Source organism: Ylistrum balloti, unplaced genomic scaffold (assembly GCF_031769215.1).
Source record: "Ylistrum balloti isolate Yb309-2 unplaced genomic scaffold, AGI_CSIRO_Ybal_v1 Utg371118, whole genome shotgun sequence".
In the NCBI taxonomy this organism is placed as follows: Eukaryota; Metazoa; Mollusca; class Bivalvia; order Pectinida; family Pectinidae; genus Ylistrum; species Ylistrum balloti.
Window position 1 is genome coordinate 127,747 of NW_026782614.1, and position 13,171 is coordinate 140,917.

At 37.9% G+C, this 13,171-nt stretch overlaps 1 protein-coding gene across 1 annotated transcript in view; it reads right to left on the reverse strand.

The window, feature by feature from the left end:
- Positions 1-13,171, reverse strand: part of LOC132560815 (uncharacterized) — a 68,807-nt gene that overhangs the window by 33,886 nt on the left and 21,750 nt on the right. The window contains exons 2-6 of the mRNA XM_060225504.1: positions 12,520-12,670; positions 11,562-11,810; positions 7,186-7,308; positions 6,608-6,726; positions 6,337-6,397 (exon numbers count right to left, since the gene is read on the reverse strand). Coding sequence (XP_060081487.1) covers positions 6,337-6,397; positions 6,608-6,726; positions 7,186-7,308; positions 11,562-11,810; positions 12,520-12,670 — 703 coding nt within the window. The remainder of the gene's footprint in view (positions 1-6,336; positions 6,398-6,607; positions 6,727-7,185; positions 7,309-11,561; positions 11,811-12,519; positions 12,671-13,171) is intronic.

Below are 13,171 nucleotides of genomic sequence, written 5' to 3' on the forward strand. Positions count from 1 at the left end.
TAGTAATTACTTATATATAAATATAGTTTCCATAGTAATTACTTATATATAAATACAGTTTCCATAGTAATTACTTATATATAAATACAGTTTCCATAGTAATTACTTATATATAAAAACAGTTTCCATAGTAATTACTTATATATAAATATAGTTTCCATAGTAATTACTTATATATAAATATAGTTTCCATAGTAATTACTTATATATAAATACAGTTTCCATAGTAATTACTTATATATAAATACAGTTTCAATAGTAATTTCTGATATGTAGATGACTTTAGGTATTTTTCTATCCTGGACCCCACAGAAAACAAGTCCATCTCTATGGTGTTTTATGCAGAGCTACCTCAACGATTCCTCTACATTTGAATATCACCTCATTCTCAATTTCACTTTGACAAACCTGTCAAATTTGAATTTACCATTGAAAGATAATTTCTAAAACAAATCAGGCGCATTCTGACGAACAAAGTAACATGATGAAGGAGTCTGCTTTTGACGATGAAGTGTCATAAAATATACTTACAAAGATATAACAGTTGGGTTCAGTTTGATAACGCTAATTGTGATGAAATGTTATGATATAAAGAGATGTATTTACATGACTTCTGTGTAGTGGAAGAAACTGCAGTGATACTAACTCAAATCTGAATTTTCCTCGACATACTGCCAACCCCTGTAAAAATGTACAGGTATCCTACCACTATTGTCTGTTTCATGTTTGTGAAATTCATACAGAAAAATAAATCCTATCACTATTGTCTGTTTCATCTTTGTGAAATTCATACAGGAAAATAAATCCTATCACTATTGTCTGTTTCATCTTTGTGAAATTCATACAGGAAAATAAATCCTATCACTATTGTCTGTTTCATCTTTGTGAAATTTACAAATATCTGATAGATATGTTATAGTGTATAGCAGCTTATACCTCATCTCACTTATCTGATATACCAACACCATTTATGGACTCTTGTCAAAGTAACTTGTTACTTCTTCTAAAACAATCAAGAGATAAAATCCAGAATTATGGAATCCTTTTGTGCAGCATTGAAATACATAATTTTTAAGTAGAGTTCCTTCATACATATAAATACCTTTTTCCATGTTTCCATGTTTTAAAAACTGTAAAGAAATTCTAGAAACAAGACAAAAACCATTGATCACCTATCTTCTGTCTAGGAGCCTGTCAGGATATTCCTATAGGGTCTCTAATCTGAACATCACTATTGCCATGAACACAATGTATATTCCACTAACAGACCACACTCACAATTGTGAATCATAGGAAGATTGCAAGTCTAACCTGGCAACAGTTTTTATTTCCTCACAAACAAAACATACAGATGCACTATGGGAAGTAATCCATCACAAATACTTTTAAAGCAACAAGATTTGTTGATAAAAAACCACGGTTACCACAAAATTCGGAAGTAGGATAATAAGGCTGTACTGTGTAAGGCATGTGTTACTTGCATGCAAGAATCAAATGAAATAAGGAGGACAACAGGGGTCACTGATATGGTAAACCTTGGTACTGTAGACAACAGGGGTCATCTACTGACACAGGTGACCTTGGTACTGTAGACAACAGGGGTTATCTACTGACACAGGTGACCTTGGTACTGTAGACAACAGGGGTCATCTACTGACACAGGTGACCTTGGTACTGTAGACAACAGGGGTCATCTACTGACACAGGTGACCTTGGTACTGTAGACAACAGGGGTCATCTACTGACACAGCTGACCTTGGTACTGTAGACAACATCTACTGACACAGGTGACCTTGGTACTGTAGACAACAGGGGTCATCTACTGACACAGGTGACCTTGGTACTGTAGACAACATCTACTGACACAGGTGACCTTGGTACTGTAGACAACAGGGGTCATCTACTGACACAGGTGACCTTGGTACTGTAGACAACATCTACTGACACAGGTGACCTTGGTACTGTAGACAACAGGGGTAATCTACTGACACAGGTGACCTTGGTACTGTAGACAACATCTACTGACACAGGTGACCTTGGTACTGTAGACAACAGGGGTCCATCTACTAACACAGGTGACCTTGGTACTGTAGACAACATCTACTGACACAGGTGACCTTGGTACTGTAGACAACATCTACTGACACAGGCGACCTTGGTACTGTAGACAACAGGGGTCATCTACTGACACAGGTGACATTGGTACTGTAGACAACAGGGGTCATCTACTGACACAGGTGACCTTGGTACTGTAGACAACAGGGGTCATCTACTGACACAGGTGACCTTGGTACTGTAGACAACAGGGGTCATCTACTGACACAGGTGACCTTGGTACTGTAGACAACAGGGGTCATCTACTGACACAGGTGACCTTGGTACTGTAGACAACAGGGGTCATCTACTGACACAGGTGACCTTGGTACTGTAGACAACATCTACTGACACAGGTGACCTTGGTACTGTAGACAACATCTACTGACATAGGCGACCTTGGTACTGTAGACAACAGGGGTCATCTACTGACACAGGTGACATTGGTACTGTAGACAACATCTACTGACACAGGTGACCTTGGTACTGTAGACACCAGGGGTCATCTACTGACACAGCTGACCTTGGTACTGTAGACAACAGGGGTCATCTACTGACACATGTGACCTTGGCACTGTAGACAACAGTCAACTACTGACACAGGTGACCCTGGTACTGTAGACAAAAGGGGTCATCTACTGACACAGGTGACCTTGGTACTGTAGACAACATCTACTGACACAGGTGACCTTGGTACTGTAGACAACAGGGGTCATCTACTGACACAGGTGACCTTGGTACTGTAGACAACAGGGGTCATCTACTGACACAGGTGACCTTGGTACTGTAGACACCAGGGGTCATCTACTGACACAGCTGACCTTGGTACTGTAGACAACAGGGGTCATCTACTGACACAGGTGACCTTGGTACTGTAGACAACAGGGGTCATCTACTGACACAGGTGACCTTGGTACTGTAGACAACATCTACTGACACAGGTGACCTTGGTACTGTAGACAACATCTACTGACACAGGCGACCTTGGTACTGTAGACAACAGGGGTCATCTACTGACACAGGTGACATTGGTACTGTAGACAACATCTACTGACACAGGTGACCTTGGTACTGTAGACACCAGGGGTCATCTACTGACACAGCTGACCTTGGTACTGTAGACAACAGGGGTCATCTACTGACACAGGTGACCTTGGCACTGTAGACAACAGTCAACTACTGACACAGGTGACCCTGGTACTGTAGACAAAAGGGGTCATCTACTGACACAGGTGACCTTGGTACTGTAGACAACATCTACTGACACAGGTGACCTTGGTACTGTAGACAACAGGGGTTATCTACTGACACAGGTGACCTTGGTACTGTAGACAACAGGGGTCATCTACTGACACAGGTGACCTTGGTACTGTAGACAACAGGGGTCAACTACTGACACAGGTGACCCTGGTACTGTAGACAAAAGGGGTCATCTACTGACACAGGTGACCTTGGTACTGTAAACAACAGGGGTCAACTACTGACACAGCTGACCCTGGTACTGTAGACAAAAGGGGTCATCTACTGACACAGGTGACCTTGGTACTGTAGACAACATCTACTGACACAGGTGACCTTGGTACTGTAGACAACAGGGGTCATCTACTGACACAGGTGACCTTGGTACTGTAGACAACAGGGGTCATCTACTGACACAGGTGACCTTGGTACTATGGTCATATTTATCAGTGTTCAATCAAACTCAGAGTCTGGAGAAACCAACCTTAGATTGGTGTTTACTCCTCCCCACAGAGAAATGTCCCAAACCTGAGATATCAGAGATCCAATAACGCATACATATATCTTCATTACAGCAATTATCTTGTCAAAGCTGAAAATCAACTATATTTATAAATATTTAAAACTAGGTTTAATTTAAGGTATGTTATAAATCTTCTGAATCATTCTTTATTACACAATTACATAAAATCATGAAAAAGAAACTAATAAATTGAGGAATTTTCATCCCTGTTGGCCTTGAGATCAGTCAATTCCTATTTAATATGTACACTTTGTACACAGCCTGGAGGAGTGGTACCACCGCCAGGCACTCAACCTGAAACGTTCAATCTTTGTCTACATACAACAGATACAGAGAATCATTAGGATTCTGGTACAATGTATGTGATTGCCCTTTTCAGACTAGGAGGCAGTTTATCAGGAGGTTCTCTAAATAAGTTAAACTGCTGAAAAATGCCAATGACTGGCATCATAGTGTTTTGTATAATAGTAGTATTACAGTGGATCTCTAATATAGTCAAGAGCTCTGAGATTTCAATTCCTAGTGTGGGGAAATTTATTAAAAAAGGAATCTACACTGATTATACATTTTCCTGTGGGTTTTCTACAGTAATATATCACCAAGTAATCATCTGTCAAACAAATGAGAACTCTTCTTTGTTAGGAAATAAAAAAATAACACTGATGGGATTAATCCTTAAACAGGTAACATCAAGCAGTTTTGTAAGGATTTTAAATGACCAAGAATATCTGTTGGTTTACTAGGTAAATCTAATGGTTTACATGGTAAATATATTTGTAAAGCTGATAAATCTAATGATTTACCAAATAAATCTTATGGTTTACCTAATAAATCTAAAGGTTTACCTCATAAATCTAATGGTTTACCTGATAAATAAAATGGTCTCCTAATAAATCGAATGGTTTATCTGGCAAATGTGTTGTAAAATGACACCTTTTAATACACAGATACAGTACAGACAGGTGATGAATTAAACTGCATCAAACAGCTGTTTCATCCTTTTAGGACTTGTGATGCTAAGGGCCTAAATCTTGAAACTGAGGAGGTGACAGAAGAAAATCCAAATTGGTTGAAATAGATATCAAAACTAGATATGAATGTGCAATAGCCCCAACATTTGGATTTACATTATGTGCTATCAATAATACTTTACATCACATCACGCTTTGTATTACTAACTTTTTTAATGACTGCTCTGTAATTGCTTACAGAAAAATCACTTCATACACAATTCTCCATACTCAAGGGGTTACCATCACTTCACTCTCTGCACCCCTGGAACATGTCATGGCAGAATTGAAGGCACAAGCGGAGTCATTTTATTGGTTTCACAAGAAAAACTGACCAATCACAAGCTGATATACTCCTTCTGAAGATTACGAAGGAGCGACTCCCAACTTCAAAGCCATTACAATAAACCATTATGTGACCTCGAGATTCTTGCCAGTCTCAGTCTAACAAATAATAATGTGTAGAGTTAAGGACTTAACATTAAATACAAGGGTATTCTACTGTGCACTATTGGGCCCACACCGAGTCGAAAGGCTGAAAAGAACAAAGGCCAATGACTTTTAAACTAATGTCAAATCAAACTGCTGTTTATGAGAACACACTCATTCAAAGAATCAGATACAGGAGAAGGAAATATTTGGACAAGAGAAAGATATTAAAAAAAAAAAGAAAAAGCATAATAACTCTTTCCAAAATTGTAAAATCACAATGTCAATAGCAAACAAATGATATGATAAAATGGTAATTAAGCCTTCCACTACATTGCAAAGGTTTAAACATTGAGAGAGGAAATCTCCTGAAAAGACTAACATTATCAAAATAACAAGAGGAAGTAACTCTTCCAAATTAAGTTCAATCATGCTGCCATTTACAAAAACATAACTTCATGTCATGTTGATTAAGTTACCAAGTGTAACAGAAATTGTTTGTGAAATTTTAGAGAAGATCTGTGGATAAGATTAACATAATGAAAACAACCAGGGGCAGTAACTCCTCAAAATAGTGTAAAATTAAACTGCCTTTCAGAAAAAATATAACCTCATAAAGGAAACTGGTTGAAAACTGAGAGCGAAGATCTCCGGAAAAGATTTATATTATCAAAATAAAAGATGGGGCATAACTCTACTGTCACTTTAAAAAACCTGAAAGGTATGTCGATATATGTTTAACTCCTTTGATTCTGGTATATCAACAGAGAACTAAAAAGTTCTTTTCATATCAATACAATGCCCATATTGCCAATAATCACAAAATTCCTTAACTCCAACATGTTTGAGCTATTTATTTATGGAATATTTGTAGCAAATTCCATTAAAATCAGGTCATTATACAAGAAAGACAGCAATAGCAAGGAAAAGTTAACTGACAGACGGACAGACCTATGGACAGACAGATTAGCTGACAGTGTAGATATACCATAAAACAACCCATCAGTGATAGGTATATAAAAGAAATATAGGATTACTTACACAACTGCCACCTGGTGTAGAGTAACCACTCCGTGACGAAGCATAGTGCCGAAAGCCAAATCTGAAATAGAACACACACAGAATTGCTGTAATTTATCAACAATGACTAAAAAGTCTGATATTTTTGCAAAAAGTTACATATTAAAATTGCTAGGACTTATGGATCACTAGAAGAAGTTGAAAATGTTGCTAAAAGATTTGAACAAATTTGACAACATTTTAACTCTAATACTAACACACTATCTATAAGAAGTTAAGGATCAGTACAGACCTTGCCTCTATGTCTGAATATGCATCATACAGATCATCACTGTATATGCGGTGGAGTTGATCTCTCTGTCGGCGAGTAAGGATCCGTCGTCGTCTGTTCTCCTTTCTTTCATCCTCTAACTATAACAATAAGTTTGATAGATAAGAGATCAGAGTTGTCAATCAGAATACAGCGATGCAATTTTCAAATACCACAATGAATAACATAGCTCTGGAGTAAAAATCAAATACTGAAAATCTGTCATGAATTTACTGACGTCTGTGAATCCTTTATACTTCTGACTTTTGATTAAACCACAACACAAAAATTTGAACCCTGGAATAAATTGAGATTACCAAATTTATTGGCTGATGATTTTGCCTAAAAATCATTTCTGATTAGAGACCTTATATATGGATTCTCTATTAACACTGTATAAAACCTAAAATGAATTCTAGGACATGAAAGCATGGACTCACTGTTTGCTGTCCTGGCAGATTCTATTCTTGATAAAATTATTCATACTGTTTGCATTTTAATCAAGAATCACAGATGCATGGGACTGAACTTGTCATTCTTCATCAAAGACACATATTTACCTCCTCCTTAAAGGGTGTCTGTTTGAATTCCCGTTGGCGTTGTTTGTTTCTCCATTTCTCAAGACCTGCTTTATCTTCTATAGAATAGTCATCCACCCTGCTGGGCTCGCCAGTAAATGGAGCCTGTAACAGATAGTCACATTAAGGTCATCTTTATCCCAAACCACAGAAACATAAAAAAAGGTTTAGAAATTAAAACAAGGGCCATAACTCTGTATATAAATGGGCACAAAACATAGCACTTTATTGATATCTTTTTAAGATTGAAATAAACTATACCTGGTAAAGAGAAGATCACAGTACATGTTGTTTTAGTATGGTATGTCACCTAAACAATATTACTGTATTTAATGTAGCACTGAGTTTATATAATGGAGCGGTTATAATAGTGTGATGTCGTTAACGTGTTATGTGCCTAGTCTATGTTCTGTTTCATAAATGTCTTAAGGGCTTGTACGTATCTGTACAGGTATTAGACTGGACAGTATATGTTTGACCAATCTTTTGGTAACAACGCTTGCATGGACATATCTTTCCAAAAATCCTGTGACAATTACACCTGTTTATAAAGACCTGTGACCGCTGCACTTGTTCATAAAGACCTGTGATCATAACACCTGTTTATAAAGACCTGTGACTGTTGCACCTGTTTATAAAGACCTGTGACTGTTGCACCTGTTTATAAAGACCTGTGGTCATAACACCTGTTTATAAAGACCTGTGATCATAACACCTGTTTATAAAGACCTGTGATCATAGTATCTGTTTATAAAGACCTGTGACCATTGCACCTGTTTATAAAGACCTGGGGGATGTAGTAATGTACAATGTAGTTTGTAACTATACACAGTAGAAGTGTGCTGTACCATTCATAAATACAGATTTATATCTAGGGTTGTTTTATAGACAAGAAATGTTGGCGTTATTTTATCTGATCCATCCCTAAAATAGACAATGCAGGGCTAGGGACATATGGGAAGTATATATGAAATTGAGAATGATTCAGTGCTGCTCAAGAAATAGAGGTAACAAGACTTGTTTATGAACAGACAGAATACAGGTGACAGACAGACGACAGACAGAATACAGGTGACAGACAGATGACAGACAGAATACAGGTGACAGACAGATGACAGACAGAATACAGATGACAGACAGACGACAGACACAATACAGATGACAGACAGACAACAGACAGAATACTGATGACAGACAGACGACAGATAGAACACAGATGACAGACAGACGACAGATAGAACACAGATGACAGACAGATGACAAATAGAACACATATGACAGACAGACGACAGAACACAGATGACAGACAGACGGCAGACACAACACAGATGACAGACAGACGACAGACACAACACAGATGACAGACAGACGACAGACACAATATCGATGACAGACAGATGACAGACACAACACAGATGACAGACAGATGACAGACACAACACAGATGACAGACAGACGACAGAACACAGATGACAGACAGATGGCAGACACAACACAGATGACAGACAGACGACAGACACAACACAGATGACAGACAGACAACAGACACAACATCGATGACAGACAGATGACAGACACAACACAGATGACAGACAGATGACAAACAGAACACAGATGACAAACAGACAAAATGTTATTTTGATTTACTAAATGGTTGATGATGGTGAGCTAAAAATACCAGGGTACTATCAACATATTGATTTCTAGACAGGACAGATCACAATGTCAGAAATGGTTATATAGTTTTATATGTAGCGGAACACCACATTTTCTTACTGAAATGCTTTCTTCAATGTTTTGATTAGAACATGTTTGTGTACAGCAACTATGGTTGGATTTCTTGATGGAAATAGGTAGTACATCCACGCAACCACAGTTCAAACTCTCTTCTTCTATCTGTTCAAATACTAACAGACCTGTGAGCTGTATGGGGAATATTTTGTATATATATTGCAACATTAAACTTGAGGTTAAATTAACGCTGTATTTATGGATGGTACAGAGTGAGTGGGGAACGACATGGCACTTGTAATGCATACAGCTACAAACAGTACATTACTCAGGTTTGATGCTGGCCATACAGCAATCAATTATAACCATAGTTTATACAAGAAAGACACATTAAACTTGACAGATATTAAGTGGAGCCTAAGAAATAGGTAAACTTTCCTGGAGGCAGACCTGAAAGGTTTTGGGAAGATATATTGGTTTTAAAGTGTATCAGGGCCCCTTTATTATCTGAATATTCATTTGTATTGGTGAGCATTACGCTCCTGCTCGACCCTGGTAATATTCCTGGGTATAAAACAAGCAATACATCATTTTGTAAACGGATTGCCAGTCCCCAAATGAATAATTTCATCTGAGTGATGACAGCATCAAGATTTTCCACTTTTTGCTTTCTCTCATTTTGTTTCTCATAAATCTTCTGGCTATGTTTGGAATGAGGAAACATCTGCTTTGCTTGAAACTACATAATATAGGTCTTTAGAATTGGTGTACTGAAGGATAAGGGGGACGATTCACAGACAATCAACACCACATTTAAACTTGGGGTTAATCATGTGATAAATCACCAAAAAATACCAAATTGGAATAGATTGATAAACAAGAGGTTGATATGTTGATATTGGAGAAGATTGGTATACAGGTTGGTAGTTCGGTAGATTGGTATACAGGTTGGTAGTTCAGTAGATTGGTATGCAGGTTGGTAGTTTAGTAGATTGGTATGCAGGTTGGTATTTCAGTAGATTGGTATACAGGTTGGTAGTTCAGTTGATTGGTATACAGGTTGGTAGTTCAGTAGATTGGTATACAGGTTGGTAGTTCAGTAGATTGGTATACAGGTTGGTATTTCAGTAGATTGGTATACAGGTTGGTAGTTCAGTAGATTGGTATGCAGGTTGGTATTTCAGTAGATTGGTATACAGGTTGGTATTATAGTAGATTGGGATACAGGTTGGTAGTTCGGTAGATTGGTATACAGGTTGGTATTTCAGTAGATTTGTATACAGGTTGGTATTTCAGTAGATTGGTATGCAGGTTGGTATTTCAGTAGATTGGTATGCAGGTTGGTATTTCAGTAGATTGGTATGCAGGTTGGTATTTCAGTAGATTGGTATACAGGTTGGTAGTTCAGTAGATTGGTATACAGGTTGGTATTTCAGTAGATTGGTATACAGGTTGGTATTTTAGTAGATTGGTAGGTTGGTACAGGTTGGTAGGTTGGTTCAGTAGATTGGTATACAGGTTGGTATTTCAGTAGATAGATTGGTATATACAGGTTGGTATTTCAGTAGATTGGTATGCAGGTTGGTATTTCAGTAGATTGGTATACAGGTTGGTATTTCAGTAGATTGGTATGCAGGTTGGTATTTCAGTAGATTGGTATGCAGGTTGGTAGTTCAGTTGATTGGTATGCAGGTTGGTATTTCAGTAGATTGGTATACAGGTTGGTAGTTCAGTAGATTGGTATATAGGTTGGTAGTTCAGTAGAGAGGTTGGTATTTCAGTAGATTGGTATGCAGGTTGGTAGTTCAGTAGATTGGTATGCAGGTTGGTATTTCAGTAGATTGGTATACAGGTTGGTAGTTCAGTAGATTGGTATATAGGTTGGTAGTTCAGTAGATTGGTATATAGGTTGGTAGTTCAGTAGATTGGTATACAGGTTGGTAGTTCAGTAGATTGGTATACAGGTTGGTAGTTCAGTAGATTGGTATGCAGGTTGGTAGTTCAGTAGATTGGTATGCAGGTTGGTAGTTCAGTAGATTGGTATGCAGGTTGGTAGTTCAGTAGATTGGTATGCAGGTTGGTAGTTCAGTAGATTGGTATACAGGTTGGTAGTTCAGTAGATTGGTATATAGGTTGGTAGTTCGGTAGATTGGTATATAGGTTGGTAGTTCGGTAGATTGGTATACAGGTTGGTAGTTCAGTAGATTGGTATATAGGTTGGTAGTTCAGTAGATTGGTATACAGGTTGGTAGTTCAGTAGATTGGTATACAGGTTGGTAGTTCAGTAGATTGGTATATAGGTTGGTAGTTCAGTAGATTGGTATATAGGTTGGTAGTTCAGTAGATTGGTATATAGGTTGGTAGTTCAGTAGATTGGTATATAGGTTGGTAGTTCAGTAGATTGGTATATAGGTTGGTAGTTCAGTAGATTGGTATATAGGTTGGTAGTTCAGTAGATTGGTATACAGGTTGGTAGTTCAGTAGATTGGTATACAGGTTGGTATTTCAGTAGATTGGTATACAGGTTTTTAAGTGAGAATTAGATTTGACAGAAAATAATAAATAAATCACTTTGTTCTGTAAAATAGTGTAGTCTCATACAACATTAACTTTTTAACATTTGTTACCCTGTAGAACACTCTTTGGCCTTCCCTGCCTGATCCTGGTCGGTCCCCACGCGGTCGTGGTGGTCGAGGGGTGCTGGCGTCTGACCTGGAGTCTGACTCACTATGTCTATAGGTAGGCACATCAGTCCCTGGGTTATAGTACACCGGACGTACCTTCACAGGAGGCGGGACTTTCTCATTTACATTTCTTCCAGACGAGGGAGCAAGGCGGCTCATCTTAGCTACATTCTCAAACTGTCCTGCAAATACCTGTCAAAATCAATATTAACCTGTACTTCTCATAGATTCTTTACAACACAGTAACATGACATACAGTCTCACAAGCATAATGTTTTAATTAATGTCCTACACGTCTCTTTTATAAGTCAAGACATGCATACATATCATTGAAAGTCTTTTGAAATTTTAACTACCTCTATACCTCAGTGGTCAAGCATTGTTATCTACCTCTATACCTCAGTGGTCAAGTATTGTTAACTACCTCTATACCTCAGTGGTCAAGTATTGTTATCTACCTCTATACCTCAGTGGTCAAGCATTGTTATCTACCTCTATACCTCAGTGGCCAAGTATTGTTAACTACCTCTATACCTCAGTGGTCAAGTATTGTTAACTACCTCTATACCTCAGTGGTCAAGTATTGTTATCTACCTCTATACCTCAGTGGTCAAGTATTGTTAACTACCTCTATACCTCAGTGGTCAAGCATTGTTATCTACCTCTATACCTCAGTGGTCAAGTATTGTTATCTACCTCTATACCTCAGTGGTCAAGTATTGTTAACTACCTCTATACCTCAGTGGTCAAGTATTGTTAACTACCTCTATACCTCAGTGGTCAAGTATTGTTATCTACCCCTATACCTCAGTGGTCAAGTATTGTTATCTACCTCTATACCTCAGTGGTCAAGTATTGTTAACTACCTCTATACCACAGTTGTCAATAACTAATCACTGACCTCCATATTTGGACAGTCTTGTTGGTGTCCCTGTGCGATTTGATTTTCCTGGCTGTAGTGACCTGAATCACTCTGGTGTTTTCTACTGCTGTGTTGACCAGTCAATGGGTCAGTTTCTGTACTGGATTCATTCTCTTCCACACCATCTATTCTGTAATACAAAATAAGGTAGAAATCAAGAACTCTATCTAGATCTCAGACGATCAAGTTAACTCAATAGAATACTCCAGTAATGAATAGAGTCCCAACTGTACATCTGACACTGAACAATGTTATTTCATGGAAAACCATGTGTCTGTGTATTTTCAATGGTAAATGGGTCCATTGACAATGTTCATGGAAAAGCCATAGACTCCATGGTCTTCATGGACATTTCTGTAAATTTCCCTGGAAAATGTACAGTCGGGGAGAAACAAGCTCTATAAAGAGGGTTAACCTTTGTCTAAAGCCAAATGGAACAATATCCAGGAAAATGAAGATAGCAACTCATCACCTAGTACCTTTTGAGGTTTAAACAAAGCAAGCAGTGGAAATATTACAGGAATCTTTAGTTTAGTCTAGAATTGATGTTTTCACAATTGATCTAACAAAAGTACCATGTATTTCGTCCTTATTTTCTTTTCTGCCTTTTTTCCATTGAATTTCCTTATGG